Source organism: Larimichthys crocea, chromosome XVII (assembly GCF_000972845.2).
Source record: "Larimichthys crocea isolate SSNF chromosome XVII, L_crocea_2.0, whole genome shotgun sequence".
NCBI lineage: Eukaryota > Metazoa > Chordata > Actinopteri > Sciaenidae > Larimichthys > Larimichthys crocea.
In genome coordinates, this window is record NC_040027.1 from 8251868 (window position 1) to 8271824 (window position 19957).

A 19957-nucleotide genomic window follows, 5' to 3' on the forward strand; every position below is an offset into this window, starting at 1 on the left:
TTGGGAAGTTGTGTTTGGTCCTGGTCCGGCTACCTGCAATGCATAGCAGTGGGGGTGTAATACTTCCTTAATATACGGCATCAACATCTGCAACAAAAGTCCCTTTTACAAGAAATATGAGGAGGTGATTAGTGTAGCTTAGCATAGAGACAGGCTCTGTCTTCCAGCACCTCTGAGGCTAATGAACATAATATATCTCATTTATTTAATCCACAATAAACAATTTGTGGTTTTCCAAAGCTAAACAAACTAAACCCCTCCCGGCTCCAAGTCTGCAACAAATGCAAAGACATGAGAACGGATTTGATCTTAAAACATATTTAGCAAAATGTCAAACCGCTGCTATCAACAGAAGACAGATTGATGGTGGATTAAAGGCACAGATGGCACTGATGATAACTACAGTGACAGGATATGTGTAGGAATAATCTTGTTCGATTAAGACGTTAATTTGAGTTGGGCGATTCATCACACTTTCTTCACCCTCCACCTGAGCTCAGCTACAGCAGGTCCAGCTCAAATTTGGAAAGATGTGCGATAGTTTGCAACCAGCTAATCAGCTCGCCATGATAAACAGCCATGTGCATTAAAAATGCATTTTTCCAGAGGGGAAGTACCAATTATCTGTCTGCAGCCAGGAGCCAAACCAATAACTATTCCCACGTCTGACACACGAGCCAGCAGCATGGCACCGTCACACCGAGTGTCAGGCAGCTGTTTCTGTGAATTACTGCACGAGCGTTGTCTTTGATTAAACGTTTGACTTGATTAATGAAAGTTTCTCTTGATGGGAGTTTAATTTGAGTTTAGTTCAGCAACAACAGGCAGGAAGCTGACATGTTTTTGAGGGGCCCGGCTTCCTGTCAGCAGCTTCTTGCTGCCTGGCTGAACAGCTCCGCGTCAGCCCCCGCCGTGCGGTGCAGCGGGGGTTACCTGTTCACCTGAACACGTGCTGAGGAGGACTCGCTCCTGTTGAGACGTGCTCAGGTATGTCGAGGGCTGCCACGAGGAATGTGTGGAAAAGAGGAGGGGGGGGTGACGGAGAGAAGGAAGCGAGAGGCAGATGTTTTTAGTTTTTGTTTGATGTGAAAAGGAAATGTTGTCTTGATGTGGTCTCCATGGCGACTAGTGTAAGGTGTTATATGTCTGCAGGCGAAACTAAAAAAAAGAAGAAAAAACAAGTTTCAAATTAAACGGATTCACTAATGATTAAGTGCAAAATGCCCTGCAGGAGAACGAGGATCTGTTATTTCAGGAGGGCTGTGGGAAAGTGTGAGTCTAACACACACCGTTAAATTCATCTCCATAAATACAAACATCAACGATTCCACGTGATCTATACCAAAGACTTTATCAGGTTTGATGCTGGTCTGATGGCATGAATAAAATATTCCTCATATAATAAGCATGCTGATCTTTGTTCAAACAGATCTTCCTTTGACTAAATCCTTGAGGATCAGACTGAGGTTGACGGTTTGAGTCCCAGTAAAAGGAGAAGGTGGCTGAAAATAGAAGTCTGTGATTGAACTGAGGAGCACTCAGAGCTGATTGCGATGATGTGAAGCAGGATTTCTTTTTTTAAGCATGCACAGGTTTAAAATCTGAGTGTGGTGGTGATTATGCAGGAGGTTTTTAAGGCAGATTGGTGCTTTATGTTGTTTTTTTTACTACCTGCAGCGTCAGATTCAGATCAGGTGTCTGTCTGTAGCAGCACGCTCTCAGGTTTCATCTTTGTTTACACTAAAGAGCTGCAGGAAATTAATTTCTTCCTGCGAGGAAGCGATAAACCTCGCTGCAGATGTTAGCCACTGTTTGCTCTTTTTCACCAGCGACTTTTGGATGATTTTTTTTCTTTTATCACTAGTGGCTGGTCGACCTTTAGCGTGCACGACCCTGAATAAAGAGTCATGTTTTCACGAGGGTGTATCGAATTAAGCTGTCACCGTGCCTTTTTCCTCTTCCTTTACATAAACTGTAGAAAAAACGAAAGTCAAACCAGACTCACACGATCACAGAGGGAGTTGATCTCATCACTGCTGGACAGAAACGAATGCTCTGCATATTGATATCTCTTGCGAAGACCAGTTTCTGTTTTAAACCCTGAGGATGAGAACAGTTTAAAGGTTAAAACTCATTTTGAGCTCAGTTAGATTCATCGTGTTCGGGAAGTTTTAAATTTTTTTTGTTTTGATAGCATCACTCATCACAAACTAGTGAGTTTGTCGCTTTGCCAACAACTAAACATGAAGCAAGGTGAACACCACGAGGCACCAGACCTTTGTCAGTCCCAGATCTACTCTTCTTGCTCGCTCACTCTCTCCTTTTCTCTTCTTAGCTTCCTCCGTCAGCGTCCTCTTCACTCTCTTCTCCTCTGCCATCATGTCCGTGGAGGCTGCACGGCTGCACATACCGGCCTGACACAAGCTCCACTCCCCCTTCAGCTTTTACCCTTCTCTTCCCAAACACTTACACTCACAGCCCGGCTAACAAACTGAGCTAAAATTTACTAACAGCAGCTACAGCTGTGTTCTGGCCTTTAGGTTGGTCGTGATGGAAAGTGAAAGAAGTTAAACTCGTACTTATGTTCCAGTTTAGTTTCTTGATTTGATTGCCGTCAGTCGGCTCCCGTCTCTCTTTCTTTAATCTGAGCGGCGGCCTGAGGCACCAGGGAACGTTTTATGTCAATGAGGGTCCCTGCAAGTATATTACGAATCTGTGTGTGTGTGTATAAATATATATGTGTGTGTGTGTGTGTGTGCCCTTAAGGATATGGACTGATATGCTGAAGCTTGAGGGCAAACACAGCTTGAGAAAGCAAATCACCTATAGCAACTGATTTAATTGAACCCCTCTCCTCTCCTGTCCTCTCCTCTTCTCCACCCCTCCTCCTCACTTCTCCTCTGCCCTCCTCCCTTCCTCTCCTCCTCTCCTCGTTTGCACCCTTTTTTTTCAATGCAGCACTTGAAAGCTTTGTTTCCCTTCAAGGCTTTGCTCAAAAGGACTTTCTTCCATTTTGATAATCTCGCTCTCTCACTATGTGCAGATGCTTTCCTGAATCCATTTTCCATCACCAAAGCCCTTGAGCAAGGCACTGCAGTGTGTTTGATTTGATTGATGTATTTATTTTCCAGCTGCTGTACACGTCTCTCTGCATGTTTTAGCGTGTTTGCAAAGCTTTGCTTTCTGCACATGTGTTCGTGTGTCACCGCCGTGCTTAACTCTGTCTTTTCAAGTAGATTAAGATTTTATAGCAGGATGCCAGCTGCTTCCATTACCCAGCAACCCAGGAATGCAGTAAAGCATATGTGTCTGTGGTAAACGCCCAGCGTCGTCTAGGTTGGTGAGCGAACCAACAACAAAATGCACTAAAACATTAGATGCTGCTGTCTCTGAGCTCCATGTATCACTGACTGTGGTTTTTAAACTGCGGCTCTCGTTTTATGGAAGGTGACCTGATCAAAGAAGCTGCTGACACTGACGATGATTGATCGCCGAGCGCCGTCACCTCTCCTCTCTTCTTTAGCTCATCATGTTCCGTTTTGGAGGAGCATGTGTCGGAGGTGTTGATGTGAAGTTGAGCTGAAATTTGAAATATAATCCATAATGATACCGCGCTGTGGCTTGAGTGGCCTGAGACATTTCTTTTGACATATTTCTGGAAGCAGTGCGGAAGCTCCAGGCCTGCCGAGAGGCGTTTTCCACGACAGCGGCTGACATTTCAGGGCTGTCGTGGCAAAGATAGGCACTATCTAAGGCTGGCCATGTATTCACTGTACACACAGAGAGAGGTTTGTATTATGATCCTAGTTTTAGTCTTAGTTTATAGTTAAGATTTGTACTTAACTTATATTTTTCTGCCTCTTTGAGTCCTCATGATGTTTGTCTTTGCTGCGGTGCTGCAGTTTCACAGCAGGATGAACTAAGTATCTATATCCACTAAATACTTTGTACTTATTTTCTTGCAAAGCTAATTATTAAATCCAAACTTTAAAGATGAACTAAAAGAGGACTCTGTCATTATGTTCAGAGATGCTGCTGAGCCTGGTTACATTGCCTCCTAACCCAGCTCCTGTTCTGGCACGACACCAGCTCCGCTCCATAATTAATAATAACAGCACCAACTTTATTAGTCGTAGCTGTGGGCAATCTAAAGATGCTGCAGACTGCTTCCACATTGTCTATGTGTGTGTGTGTGTGTGTGTGTGTGTGTGTGTGAACAGGATCTCTATCTCTCTGCTCAGGGCGGCCTCAGCGTGTCATCGAGCCACCCTTTAAGGACCGCCCACAAAATCCTGGACTGAAAAACAGTTTCTCCACATTTCAGTAACATGTCGTTCAAAGTCTTTTCACGTGTGTTCAGCAACAACATGTTTCATTTATTCTGGAAGAAATCTCAGAATTTAAAAACAAAAGACTTCCTTCAGACGTCGGAGATAATCACAGCGAGCTGACGTGGCTGATTCTTCTACAGCAGACTGACAGGAGTTGTCAGAGCGGTGTGAAAATTCACAGCTACAGTGTGAGGACGTAATTACATCGATCACTTTAAATAATCAGAAGACTGGTGTGATTAGCAGAAAGTGATTTTTTTAAATTGATGGTGTTCAGAGGAGCAGAGCGTCCCATCGCAGACCGACTGACCTGAGCCTGACACGCGAGGATCGATGAAGAAATGAGAATATTAAATGAGCGCCCTGGTTGTATGGAGTGTGTGTTTATGTGTGTGTATGTGTCTGGTTTGAACTCCAGGCTCCAGACTTGTATTTCTCTTTACCTCTGTAACAAAGCAACAACAAAAAAACACACCTGAAAACATCCCAAACATTAAAAACATCCCAAAAATGGAGGTGAGAAAAGAAGAAAGGTGGTGCTGTTTCCTGTGCTACACTCTCTGACACACACACACACACACACACACACACACACACCAGCCAATGCCAATGAAAGATTCATGGTGCACTGATGTCGAAGGCGTCTCCTCTTCTGCTCCACTTACCCTCGTGGACAAATTCTGCCCTCCAACCCAAACACACACACACACACACACCCAGCAACCAGCAAAAAGAGAGCAGTGATGCACACAGCTGTGGGCTACGTACTCACCCCTAACCTTCCCAGATGTAGGCGCACACACACACACACACACACGCACACACACACACACACACACACATCCAGGCTGTCAAGAGACTGATGCTGCAGACTGCTTTCTAGGCTGTCTGGCAGATTCAGTGTGTGTGTGTGCACAAATATGTCTATATATATATATGTGTGTGTGTGTGTGTGTGTGTGTGTGAAAAAGATCTTTATTTTTACTTTCCCTCGTGGGAATATCCCCGTAAGAATAGAAAAAAACAGGTTTTAGGTTGGGCGTGTCACCATCAGGGTTTAGTTATTGGCTGCAGGGGAGGAAGAGTCGGTAAAAAACAATTTAATTATTCTCAACATTCATCACTGCAGACTTTCCGTGTTGCACTTTTGTCCTTTTTAACTATTTTTGGCCTTTTTTTGGGGAGCGAATATTTCGTCCGTTGAGGCCTGTTCAAGTTGAAGTGCATATCTGAGGTACTTTATACTGCATTGTACTTCAGCATTTCAGAGGGAGGTGTGTGTTTTTCACAGCAACATTATATCTCAGAATCATCCTTCAGGCTCTTTTCCTGTGTGAAGCACTGTGACGTTAAAAACAAGGGTCTATATAAATAAAGGTGATCAGTCGTGATCATTTTCTGTCTGTGAGTCTGTTACGAAGGAAAACAACAACCACAAACACCTGCTGGATGGACTGGCTGATAAAATGTCCTCCACCCACACACAACCAGAGAAACAGCCTTTAGACAAAACAAAACAAAAGTTACATCCAAGACTACTGCACCAAACTAACCTTGGTACTAGATATGAATAATATCTGAATATAATATAATTTGAATAATAAATGCATGGACTTTAAGTCCTTCCGGTAATCTGTACTTTGACTTTTTAATGGAGTACTTTTAAGGTGGTATTGCATTTTTTTACTGAGTAAAACACTTTAATTAATTAAAATTAGGTTTATTAATGATCTAAAGGGGAATACATTGAATTTCAGTTACATACCGTCCATAACGAATGTACTGACACACAAACATACAGCCACAGAACGTACAGGCAGAATGGTTGCTATATATAAATCAAGTATACTGTATATTCTGTACAGAGTGCTGTTCTGGTTGGTAACTAAGGATTCCAGGAGTACAATAAATGATTCATGTTGCGGTGAGAGAGGCACTCAGAAAAACACAAAAGTATTAACCAAACAATACACCCAGAGTTAACTAATGAATACTGTGGATTGATGAATTAAGCATGGCGTTTTAAGAGGCTCTGATTACTTCAGCGTCATAAGATACTGCATTTAAGTAATTTAGAGTAGTTAGAGGATCGTGAAGTTGTTCATCAGGATAGGAAAGCGTCTCATGAAAATCATCCACAGTCTAAAACTGTGGATATATGATGTGTGACGATCCTGTGATGTCAGTCCTGCCTCCACGGACGCCCAACTAGACATTATTATCTGAATATTTCATAAAAACAGCAGTAAATTGCTGCTCTGGTAGTTAACCCTCGACCCAGGTTTGATTCCGCCCTGTGGGCTTTTGCTGCATGTCATTGAAAGTAGAAAGTCTCCCAGTGGAAATAAGCTGTATGGAATATACAATGGCCTGAATGCAGAGGCTGGGTCATTGTCATATAACGCAGAGCGTAATCAGACTAACGAGGTTTAGCAGCTGAGCTTAGAATGTTATCATACTAATATTTCATAGCACACAGAACAGCTGATCAGTGTTTATATTTTGATCTGCTGATGGTGTGTTAACCTCGCGGAGGGATCACACTGCTAACACTACACCTGACATATTCAGTGATTAAATTATGCAAATGAATCGGATAAAACTATTCAATTAATGAACTCTCTCTGCCAGGTGAACATCTGAGGATGTGTCCTCAGGGTCCGACCTGTTGTACCAGCGACATGGAGGAGAACCTGGCCAGCCTGAGCACCCGAGAGACGGAGGGTCTGATCAGAGAAGCCGGCAGGTCGCTGCAGGCTGCCTTCAACGCCCTCCACAGGAGCTTTGACAGTAAGTGGAGAGTGTGTGTGTGTCGGTGTGTGTGTGTGTGTTTGCAGGATAGACGCTCATTACTAGCTGAGCTCAATAACAAAGCTTCAGCAGTGGGCCCAGAGGACTGTGACATTTAGATGTTGTGTATTTGTGAATTTGTGTTTGGTACAAGCTCTGACTGTGCTCAGCGCTCAGTCCTGCAGCTTCAACAGAGCAGTGTGTGTGTGTGTGTGTGTGTGTGTGCGTGAGGCAGGATGTGTTTGTGTCCTGTGCGTCAAGGGGACCCCTGACTGGGTGTTATAATGAGAGCGGAGTCAGCCAGACACAATGAAACGTGATAAGCCGATCCCCCTGATCTCAAAGGAGCACACACACACACACACACACACACACACACACACACACACACGCACACACACACACACACAAACAGGGGGGTGTCCCCTGGGGCAGTGACTGGTTCAGCTAATGAGCAGTTGACCCACTGAGGAGCCGAGTCTGCAGATCACTGCACATCAGAGAAAGAGAGGGATGGATGGAGGGATGGAGGGATGGAGGGATGGATGGATGGAGGGATGGGTGGAGGAAGGAAAGAAAGAGTGAGAAGTGTCACTGCTAACGGGGAGAGATGCAGCGAGTGAGAAGTGTGTCACTAATGCTGAGTAGAAACAAAAAAATAGAGAAAAGAATGAAGAGAAACAGAGCAGGAGGAAGACTAGAGGAGGTGGAGGAGGTGGAGGAGGACAGTATTATTAGTCTGAAGGCAGCAGGCCACCTCAGTAGCAGTAATGTGGCCGCCCATCTGGTTGTGGTTAGAACAGGCTGGCACTGGTACGCAGCCTTTGAAGCACGAGGGAAAAGCCCGGACCAGCACACTGCTGCAGAGACGAGCGAGCCGACTTCTTTCTGTTTGACCTCTCTGTCACTTTGTATCCATCTGTCTGCTTCAAAAGGAACCTTTAAAACATGGTAAATAAATGTAAATGTGTGCTAATCAGCTGGAATATAAAAAGAGTTAATGAGAGGGGAAAGATCGACTCTGCAATCAGGAATATAATCACAGCAGCAGCATTCAACAAAGTGTTGTTCTTCAGCGTCTTGATGGCAAATAAATGGAAGTATTCCACATTCAGTGATGATTCTCTATCGTTAAGCTGCACCGATCAATATTTATTTAAACAAACAATGGATCAGATGACTGTGAGATGTGAAAGGGGTCGCTCACGGAGACAAACCCACCGAGATCTTTGCCCTGCATGACAACAACAGGAACTTATGGGAATAAACCTTTAACAGGGAACTTAAATATAGTTGTGGAAAATATATTTTATCATCATCTTGACTAAAACAACCAGTTTTCATGCAGGTCCACTTGAATATCTGCTATTCCTCAATCACATGCACATAGCACACTGCTTACTGCAGGGCTACTGAGGCCACGCCCCCTACCTGCACAGGTGATCAGAGCACACAGAGACTGTTGAAGACACACATTCAGTAATAATAGTTCTGCTTACAAATAAATCTTTGGATATGATACAGTTTGTTTAAATTAAGTCCCATGGAGTTTCCGATTTGGTATATTTCCAAAATTCCCCAGCTTTAACTTCCCATGGAAAGTTTCCAGAAATTTACCGGACACTTTCCACCCCTTTGCAGCCCTATTAAGGTGTGTTTATTAGTGGTGGGTGTAACCGCTATGAAACAATCAGAAAATTACTTTTAATTTCTCTGAGTCACTCGCTCTCTCACGCTCTGCACTCCCTTAGTCTCATTCACTGTCTGTGTCGCTCGACCACAACTGTCTGTCCATAAACAAACCACAGCAGGTTGGTTTCATAGTTTAGTCCATGAGCTTCACCTGGATAGCTCAGCTTCAGTGACAATTCAGGCTGTGGAGGAGTTTATTCCGTTCATCTTATGTAATTCAAGTCATCATAATTTACTAAAAAGTGAAACTCAGCTTATCTCTGCTCTCTCTTCATCCTCAGCCTATTTCACGGAGCTGCACGGCCGCTCGGAGCGCTCCCTGCAGGAGGCGCTGTCCCCGCTCGGCCCTCTGTTCTCCCAGAACACTCGTCTCTACGGAGATCTCTACACCGACCTGCGGCAGTACTACCGAGGCTCTGCTCTCAACCTGGACGAGACCCTGACTGAGTTCTGGTCCCGCCTGCTGGAGCGGACCTTTAAAACCTCTGCACCAACAGACGTGAGTAAATCTTATGAATAAAAAAGGTCTGCTTGTTGTTTCTGTTCTGGTTTATTAAGAGAAAGTGATAAAAAATGTGACATCACTTTCTAAAAGCAGCATTATTTTTTATCTATTTTTACACATAAATGCAACCAGAGCTGATTTATGTTCTACCAGAATAGAGGAGACGCATTTCACATCTCTTTTTAATAATATAGTCCTCGTCCGAGGTGGTTTAAGAGGCTACATTTGTAATCACAAGGTCCTGGACTCGAGTCTGTCTGGGACTTTTGTTCCACGTCGTCCTTCATGTCTCCGTCCCTGCATGCTATCTAATAAAGGCTAGAAAAAAAAAGACAATAACATATGTCTCCTCCACCCTCCCGACCCCCTTGTCACCTCTGTCTGGCAGGTCAACCTGTCAGAGGACTACCTTGAATGCGTTGCTAAGCAACAGGAGACGCTGCGGCCATTTGGAGATGTCCCACGGGACATGAAGGCGAAGGTGATCCGGGCTTTTGTCACAGCCAGGTCGTTTGTCCAGGGGCTGGTCATCAGCGGGGAGGTGGTCAGGAAGGTGTCGCAGGTGAGAGAGAGTGTGTGTGTGCATGAGATGTACAGACAGAGAGAGGCCGAGAAACTGAGACACAGTGTGTTAGTGAGAGAAGATCACATGTGTGTGTGTGTGTGTGTGTGTGTGTGTGTGTGTGTGTTCGCTGGGCTGGGCTGGTTCCAAGCAAAGCTGATGGGTGCGTGGTCGTCACGCCCTGTCAGAGAAAACGTCTCCACCCTAAAAATGAAAAACACAAAGATCATCACAAATGAAATGTCAGACTGCTGCCATCAGAATAAAGCTCTTATTTTGGAGGGATGACAACATCTGTTGTCAGATTATGGGTGTGATGATGTTTTTCCAGCTCTCCATGCTGTTTTTTTGCCGTGTGTCTGATGTGACGCCCTGACGGTTTTCTTTTATGTGTCGCTGTTGTCAGAAGGTTATTGTGAATCTGTTCCCAACATCGGAGCATTCTGCTGTGTTTTAAAAACTTAAAATAAAAAACCTAACCCAACTCGACCCTCATCGATCGTGGCGTCTTCATCGATATTCATCAAAGCAGCAGGAGCTCAGGCTTTTTTAAATCAGTCAGCACTTAAACCTCATTACAACACGTAACGTAACAACATAATGTAACGCTGACACAAATTAATGCAGACATGATGTCGACAGTGATGCATTATGAAACTTGGCCTGCAGGAAAAACTGTGAAGCACGCACGTTAACAGTTAGTTTTAAATCTTGCAAACACACTCTCGTCGTCCTGAACTACCTGCCCTCATTCTGAGCTCCCTCCATCACACCTGTGCAGGATGGCGGTAAAATAACACCACTGTGCAACCGGACACCTCTCATGACTTCTGACAGTGTCATAGACCATGCACGGTATGAAGACAGACAAGGAGGCCGTCATTGTTGTCTCGTTCACTTTGTGCCATCTAAAATGTTACAATACCGCCCTCTACTGTTGGTTTCTTTCCTTGAGCACAGAAAAACAGGTCGCTCATGAGATAAGATGTTGAGTTGAAACACCTCTACATTCCCTAAAACAAAGAGGAAACTTGGACATAAACCTTTGTGGTGCTAACCATCCTGTCAAACATCCCCAGGTGTCTCTGAGCCCCGAGTGCACGAAGGCCCTGATGAAGCTGGTTTACTGCCCCCACTGTCGCGGCTTGGCCTCCATCAAACCCTGCTCCAACTACTGCTCCAACGTCATGAAGGGCTGCCTGGCCAATCAAGCTGACCTGGACACCGAGTGGCAGAACCTCATAGGTAAGATTCAGGAGGACGAGTATCAACGAGTCATCAACCATCAATCCCTGCAGAACCACCAGACCCCTCAGACTGTTGCGTTTACAGCAATGAGTAATAATGTAGATTAAAGTCTGTTGACCTGAAACTTCTCTCTCGCTCGTTCCTCCCTTCAGACACGATGATCCAGGTGGCCTCCAGTTTCAGCATGGAGCCCAGTCTCGACGTGGTTCTGTCCTCCATCCCAGCTCGGATCTACGAGGCCGTTCACTTCCTGCAGGAAAACATGGACGCGTTCACGGCAAAAGTAAGACGTCTCTAACTTTTGTCTCATCACTTCTGCTTCCGTCTGCAGTCCTGCAGAACGAACTCCACCTCTTTATTGGATCGTTGGTTTGAGTTTGATCATTAAAGAACATGTAAAACTGTACAACGTGCGCCGGTGTTAATGGACTTGTCACCGCTGAATTTGATTGGTTTTATTGGTTTAATAGATGTATCCTTCAAATAAAGGCGAGGCAGCATTATCGACTCCCGTAATATTTATGCTGATGTATACAATATCCGTTTAACGGACAAGCAGTGAGTGCAGCTATGAGTTATGTCTTGTTTCTGAAGCCAAGTTCTGTTCTTACACTTGAACTTTAACAAAGTTTGGGGTCAGTTATTATGTTGATGTTTTTCTTCTTTCCTTCAATAATGGAATCATTTGAAATTTAGGCCCCTAAAGACGAATAATTAAATGATTCAAACTTCCATTTCAGAGAATCTTGAATTTGTTTTCCAGCCCAGAAAAGTACGAGTCAACCTAAATCTAAATATTTTGGGAACTGTCCACTTTACAAGAGCTTTGAGGCGTTTATTTCTGGATTTTATACATTTTCAGTTTCAATCATTTAAACTCCCGTAATGAAGCTTTTAAACCAACCACCAACTGTCAATGAGAAGTTTAAACTGTGAGACCAACCTTTGATTTCTAGTTTCAAATTAAGTTACTGAGCGCTGATTACTTATATTCTTATTTAACTGTTGCTCAAAGGATATTTGTCTCTTCCTGTCATCTGGTTGAACTATTTTAAAGCATTTGACTTTCTTTATTTTCTAAAGAGACTTTCTCGGCAGCGTCATTGCTGGATTCTCGAACACGTCGGCTGTGGGTGGAAAAATTAGTTTGTCAATGGCGCCATCTAGTGGAAGACAGACAGACCCAGTCATTTTAGATCCACTTCACAGTTCACAGCTTTGGCTACATGTTTGTGTTAATGTGTGTGTGTGTGTGTGTTTGTAGGTGTACCAGACGTGTGGAACTCCAGGTGAACCAGGAACAGGAAGTCCCACCCTTCATGAGCAGAGGAAGAAGAGCGGCTCGCTGACTGCATCCGAGTACAAACCGTCTCCAACAGCTGGACTCAGACTCGAGATGCAGGTGAGAATCTTTACATTTGAAAATGGTTTTAAATGTTTTGGATTTCACCTGTGACCCACAAAACAAACCGTCTCCGTCTCCAGGTGTCAGATCTGTCCAGTAAGCTCAGGGAGATGCGGCAGTATTGGACCCAGCTCCCTGTGGCACTTTGCAGCAAACTGGCATCAGGAGGCGCCGGTCAGGACAAATGCTGGAACGGCATGACGAAGGCCAGGTGAGGAAGAGAACCACAGACTGTATAACACATGGACGTCATGTCATCTTGGTAGTCCTGCCTCCGTGAGAGGTCAAAGATGTAGAGAGTGGGTGGAGTTGAATGAAGCCTATCCTACCTGTTCGTTTGATTTCATGTTGACGTTAAAATATTTCTTTGGTTTGCTTCAAAACAGGATTTGCTCCCCTTTCAAACACATGAACTCCTGCCAATGAGTTCTTCTTTAAAAGTTTATACATTTTATACCAGGGATGAAGTCCAGTGTTAGCACTGTGTCTCACAGCAGGAAGGTTTTTCTTTCTGTGGAGTTTGTAGGTTTTTCGTGCCGCCAAGCTTCGAAACTCCTTCGTTCTCCAGCAGAAAACTGCATTCAAGTGTGTTGAATGGAACAGAAAAATCAAGATGTGTCACAAAAAGGAAACTTTATCTTCAGCACTTAAAAGCTGAGAGGAGAATAAAACACAAAGAGCCTCTGAGAAAGTTGCCATGACACAGGTCGGTTCTCTTCCCTCTGAAGGACATTCGGACCCTTTGTGTCGTAACAAAATAACAAAACAGGCAGCAAGCTTTTTCTTTCCAGACGGGAGATGGATGGAAATTTATTCTGAGGTGTTCTGACATTTCTTCCACAAACACAAAAAGCCTGTGGAGATTTACATCCTGCAGCCCGAGCGTTCACACAGCCCAGCGCGTTCCTGCAGCCGCCTTTAATCCACGAGTAGATGTATTATAAAACATTATGATGGCACGCTGATATGTGCACACACACACACACACACACACACACACACACACACACACACAGTGTGGCTGGATTACAGCCAGCTGCTGAAATTTATGCCGTGCAGAACCGTGTCAACAATATATGACAGTGAAAAGGCATGAAATACACTGCAGATCTGTGTGTGTGTGTGTGTGTGTGTGAGAGAAAGCTGAGAAAGGCCATGAGATATAGATGAACTGCTGACTGTGTGTGACAGATTAAGGAAATGTGTGTGTGTCGGTGTGGCAGGGTGAATTATCACCGTGATGAACCGTTTGAATCTCCACAGCGACATCTTGTGGATTTTCTTGAGAGCTCAATAAATGTCACGCAGAAAAGTTACAACTCTAATAAATCCTCGGCGGAGTGGAGTACGGAGTTTAAATGGGGTTATTTAAAATTTTAAGCCGCTTCGGGAACGTAAATTAAATCCAACCACGAAGCATGAGGTGTTTGTGTGTGTGTGTGAGTGTGTGTAACTATCTTTATGTGGACGATAACTCAAGTTTTAAACTTTAAATTAGGGAACTGTGAGGACACGTTCACCTCCTCTGTTTAAGCATCAACCTCTGTGGCTGTGATGTGAAGCCAGTGTGTGTGTGTGTGTGTGTGTGTGTGTGTCCTTCAGTCTACCTGCTGACCACACGCTGTCAGCACAAACTGCCACGTCCAATTTGCAGGATCGGGCACAGCGGTGCAGATTTGCAGAGCGAGCGCGCCCGTGCGTGTCGTTTTCAAGTAAACAAAGATGTTCGCCGCTTCATTAACCACACGCTCTGTCCTAATGATGCTCCAACACGTCCTTGTCTCCTCCAATCAGGTATCTTCCAGAGGTGATGGGTGACGGCTTGGCCAATCAGATCAACAACCCAGAAGTGGAGCTTGACATCACGAAGCCAGACATGACCATCCGGCAGCAGATCATGCAGCTGAAAATCATGAGCAACAGGCTGAAAAACGCACTGGATGGCAACGACGTGGACTTCCAGGATGCAAGTGGGTCCCTCTCTAATATTTGTGCTTGCTCATGGTTGGACTTGTTGGGTACGGACTAGACCAGGGGTGTCAAACTGGTCCACAAAGGGGCCGTGTGGCTGCAGTTTTCCAACCAAACAGCAGCACACTTGACTCATTTAATCAACTGATCTCAGTCTTCAGAGAGTTGATTGGTCAAACTGTGTGCTCTTGGTTGGTTGGAACTAAAATCTGCAGCCACACGGCCCCTTTGTGGACCAGTTTGACACCCCTGGACTAGACTAATTGAACTGAAGGTCTCACACATACAGTACATACATGTTTACCACTGCAAGAACTTATTCAATGGTTGGATTCCCTTCATCATGATGACAGCTGATAACTAACTGACCAAATACTTCCAACAAACTTAATTAAAACATTGATTCCACTCATGAATCCACTCAGTAACTAGAAACTGAAAAGTCTGACTGAATGTGACACCTCCTTCTCTAAAAACATTTTTCCTCTCTCCTCTCTCGTGTCCTCCTCCAGGCGATGACATCAGCGGCTCAGGCAGCGGGATGTGTGTCGGCGGTCAGTGTTCTCGAAACAGGCCGGGATTGTACGCCTTCCCTCCGGAAAACAAGGTCCGAGCCGCGGCCTCGTCTCAGACCCGCCTCTGTAGCCTCCTACTCCTGCTCCCATTGGCCGTCCTGCTGCTGCTTCAGCGATGATGGACCGCCGCCGCTGCCTCCAATCAGACTCTGAAGTCTAGACCATGGGATGGACAAAAAGGGGTTTTGGTGGGAGGGAATTGGAACTTAACTTTGCCAAAAAAAAAAATAATGAAAAAGACCTTTTGGGGGAATGAATGGACATTTTCTTTAACCGAGAGGAGCAAAAAATTAAGGTACAATATTCTTTTTATTTTGTTTTGCTGACATTTGGATATGTCGTAGTTTGGGTGTGATTTGTCCATGTGGTGATTTGTTGAGCTGGTTTCAATGGATTCTTGTGATGAGGATTGTCGGAAGAAGACGGAGACGAGAAAGACGGAAAAGAGACTGATGATGATGATGAAGGTGACGATTGATTGACACCCTATCAGGTCCGTTTACCACCAGTTTCCAGTCACAGTGAAACTCTGTTTAGTTCCTCGATATGTGGTGCGTTCAACAAGGCTTTTTAAATTCATTTCATTTTCTAGTCGAGGTCGTCTACCTTAACAAACATTGTGTAAGTTGTAAATGTTTGTGTACATTAGCTAAAAAGACTGGCACCATACTGAGCCATGAATGTACAGTATAATACTATATTGGCATTGAATCTCCCTCCATGATCGGTGGTGTAGTCGTCCAGATGTTTCGGTGTGTGTCGGCATAAACAGATACATTCAGTAGGTGTACTGCAGATGAAATGTACGAGATGTTGTCACTCTCACTCTATAACCAAACCATTTCAACAGAAAAACAACGTTCAAAGCACAGACGAGCAGTTTCTTTAAGTCCTGGAAGTTGCACGTTATTCTGACACGACGCTAAAGAGGAGTCCTTGTTGAACGCACACCTGCGTTACGTAACTGATTGAAATGAAGTCTTTAGAAGCGACACGGCGGCTGATCTACAGTGAGTCAAACCAAAGCACTTTTTTTTTTTAACCTTTCCTTTGACAGAAGACATTCCCCCCAAGTACGCCGAACAATGAGCGGCGACGCTTTCACCGGCTTTTGTAAAAGACTTTGAGTTTTTGTACATACAGCACAGGACACTGTCAGAGTATCAACATGTAAACATTTGCCTGGTGATATATCATTTACTCGGCATGCCTTCTTCTTCCAGTCTACACTCTACTATACTGGTACATACGGGACTCCTGATTCACACAAGTCTCTTTGCACATAACACACACATACACTGACACACACCGGGGGTTGTGTATTAAGCTGATTTTTTTTTAATGCATCAGTGTATTTAATCACACATTTCATTCATTAAACTCTGTTTGATTGTAGCAGTGGATTCCACAATGTACATTTTGATTTGATTTCACTGATTAGCATCCGTCAGCAAGAAGCTGCGTCTTTATTTAAAGGAGGTGCTGCATCGAGTTCACACGTCTGTGTTTTTAAAAGTTATAGATGTGTCAGATTGATTCATAACAGAACGAATGCATTGAAAACTGGAGGGCAGAAATTGTGCAAAGTGAAAATACGTCCACGAAACGAGTGTCTGGAAAACATCCATCTGGCTCAAATAGATATCATCAAATTCATAGAGCTCATCTACATACGCTAAATATGTAGGCATGAGTCTACAGACGACAGTTACTACTACATGTTGCAGCAACTGTACTGAGGGTGAATTTATATACAACTCACCTGTTCACATTATATTAAGGCTTAAAGTTATGCAGGATTAAGAGCGTGATTGACAGGTGGCTTTCAGCTCTCCTCAGCTCCACCCACGCATCACGTCTTTGCCCATTTTAGGCGGAGGCAAGATTGCCAAGATGGAAACAACCAGAGCGACAACCCTGAGCTTCACAGAAACCTGTGGGTGACGTCACAGTTATGTTTCATTTCTCTGAACTGCTCGGTACTTCATGTGGATGTATTTTGACAGAGCGCAATTGCCCGCAAGGATTGTGCCGCGGCTTCACGGCTGCAGGCTGAACCAAATGGAAAACTTGTTGTCCTCATTAATCACGCTGACACAAAAACATGAGAAAATTAGGTTGAAAAATACCAAAATTAACCTTTAAAAAGTCTCCAGCGAGTCCCCCAACTTTATGGAAGTGCAGTGTTAAATCAGGAGAGCCCCCCTCTGTAGGTCTCACAGCTTTCCAGGAATGCATCCATTAGCCACAGAGATGTGTCTTCAAATGATGCCCGATGTTGTGGCCACCAGATTCAGCCATGACTCACTCACGCTGGCTTTATTTCCCCTGCAGGGCCGAGCCGGGCCACGTCCACTCATCAGATATCAAATCTGGGATGCTGTTTCTCTTTTTCTAGGAAAAAAACCTACCGGCTGCCCTACAGCTATAAATAAACATACAGCTCTTGGTAACAGGCGCTGACAGGCCTCATGTGGCCCTGCTGGAGAATAATGGAGCGTATGTGAGGATGACAATCGTGGACCAGTCGGGGGGGGGGTTGGAGTAATGAATGATTTATTTTCCTGAAGCATACAACAGGATGAAACCGAGCAGCAAAGACTATAAAGTATGTAAAACAAAAAAAAAGTAAAGTCTGTTTGTCTGTGACAGATCCGAGCTGAACATGTTTTTTCCTCCTGAATGTCTCGTCCTGTAATTGTGAATGATGTGGAAGTAAAAGTAGAATTTTCACTGAGATGTGGGAGGACTCGTGTAACAGCCGCAATCTACCGCGCCGCTGCTTCCTAGACTTGATTTATGGACGCTCAGCACGCTGCCCGAGCTGTCCGCCGTGATGAAAGTTTACTCACCGCCTCGACTCCCCCAGGTGAGATTTACCTCTAAACAAAAGGCTCCGCGGCTCTTGCTGCACACATTTAAGAGATGTAGCTGTCATTGTTCTGCACATGTGGCAGACAGCGCGCTCTATAATCGATATTTGGGTCTCCACCTGTGGTTTAGAAAAGAAACAGACTCAGTACTGATGTGTGTGAATGATTTGAAATGCCTGCTGGCTCTAAGAAGCATCTCCCTCTCTTTGTCCTCTTTCAGATACTGGTCAATGTGTACAGGATGCAGTAGCCACTGAATAAAGGTGATTGTTGTGGTGGTACACGGTGTAGCGTCATCTAAAAGCTGTCAACGATTGAAATGTCATGTTGGGAGACGAACTGTCTGGACTGCAATGTCACGGCAATGATCTGCGCTGCTGCTGTGTTTCCTTTTTCCTTTTATATGCAGGTAGTGCAAGAGACGGGAAGCTGCAGGAGATGAAGGAGAAACTTCAAGAGAGAATTGATCCAAGGCCATCCGGGGCTGAAATGTTTCTGAGCTTTATTTTACTGTAACACTCGGTGAAGTCTTCGACCTTTCATGCTGCATTTGTCATTAAAACTTTCAGATTGTTGCTACAACTGTTGCTGAAGGCCAAAAGACAACTTCTTTAACTTCCACCTGGTGACGCTGCTCCAAAGGGTTGAAATATTTACTGCGACTTTCAACGTCTACGATAAACGCCAAAATGTCGAGCTCACCAGAACAAGATAACTACCACGAGCATTTCAGCTACCAACACACTTCTCGGGTACGAATTCTGCAGGAGACGCCGTATGAACCATGACCTCGATGCAAAGACGGACACAAATTAATCGGGGAAGTCGCGGCTATTAATTAAGGACGGGATGGACTCCCTGTTGACTCCAATAAATTGACTGAATGGAAAAGGAAACTTGGTCAGTATCAGCGTTCAGGTCAAGCGTATCGATGCTTCCATAACCTCCCTAAGCCTCTTACCACCATCCACTGCTCCACCCGTGAGGTGCTGGAAACACAGAGTATAAAAAGTTACACCAACATAAACATGCATTGTGTTTTTTGATCGATGACACTGTCATTTTTTTGTTGAGGCTTTCAAAAAAGAGTCCCCAAACCGGGTCGGTCTTGTAATAAATCCTTGAAAAGTTGTGCTGGCAGATTTGGGTTGAAGTGTGACGGATGGACGGGGCTGTGCTGGGGTCATCGTTTCACAGCAGACGCTTTGACTCGACTTTGTCACAGCAGGAAAAAGCCCAGGTGTAATTAACGCCATTAAAAATGGCTCTGGTCCGTTTAAGTTTATCCATCAGCCACGTCAGTCAATGAGCCACTCGGCTCTACAGCAGGAGCTACAAAAGATCGCAGCAGTGACATTAAATGTGTGAGACGACCTAAAACAATGATAAAGATGTCCCATGAGTAAATGTGGGACTGACTTTTAGTGGTTGGTGAGAGCTTGGTGAAATAAAAGGCTGAAAGACAGACGCCGAGCTGGGCTGACTGCTGCTGGACTAGTCAGTGATATCAGCTGCTGCTGGGGACCTGGGTGATGATTGGCTGTTCTGGGTTCGAGCCATAGACGGAGATGTCCAGATCCACGGCTCTTCAGAAGCCTGTGGGGGACGTGACGGTGCTGCCTTCCAGCTAATCTAAAAATGGGCAAGGACGGGATCGTTAGTGGACCTGAGGCTTGTTGGCCATCTGTAACAGCACCCACCTGTCAATCAAAGCGTCCACGCTCTTAATCCTGCATAACTTTAAGCCTTAATATAATGTGAACAGGTGAGTTGTATATAAATTCACCCTCAGTACAGTTGTCATGAACGGGGAAATTAGCTACAGAGACCAAAACTGTTTTTTGTACCAGGCTGTAAACATGTTTATTTCTGCTGTGAAGTTGGACATTTGGACATGGGGACTTATGGAGACTGACTCACTTCTGGAGCCAGCCTCAGGTGGACGTTAGAGGAACTGCACTTCTGCGCTGGCTTCACCCTTACAGCCACGGAGGCTGCAGCAGCT

At 44.6% G+C, this 19957-nt stretch overlaps 1 protein-coding gene across 1 annotated transcript in view; it reads left to right on the forward strand.

The window, feature by feature from the left end:
• LOC104930566 (glypican-1) overlaps positions 1-16494 on the forward strand; it is a 34510-nt gene extending 18016 nt beyond the window's left edge. The window contains exons 2-10 of the mRNA XM_019254082.2: positions 6963-7121; positions 9095-9312; positions 9707-9880; positions 10960-11125; positions 11281-11411; positions 12393-12530; positions 12614-12744; positions 14328-14503; positions 15017-16494. Of these exons, the coding sequence (XP_019109627.1) occupies positions 6963-7121; positions 9095-9312; positions 9707-9880; positions 10960-11125; positions 11281-11411; positions 12393-12530; positions 12614-12744; positions 14328-14503; positions 15017-15198 (1475 nt within the window). The 3' untranslated portion in view covers positions 15199-16494. The remainder of the gene's footprint in view (positions 1-6962; positions 7122-9094; positions 9313-9706; positions 9881-10959; positions 11126-11280; positions 11412-12392; positions 12531-12613; positions 12745-14327; positions 14504-15016) is intronic.
• The last annotated feature ends 3463 nt before the right edge of the window (positions 16495-19957 follow it).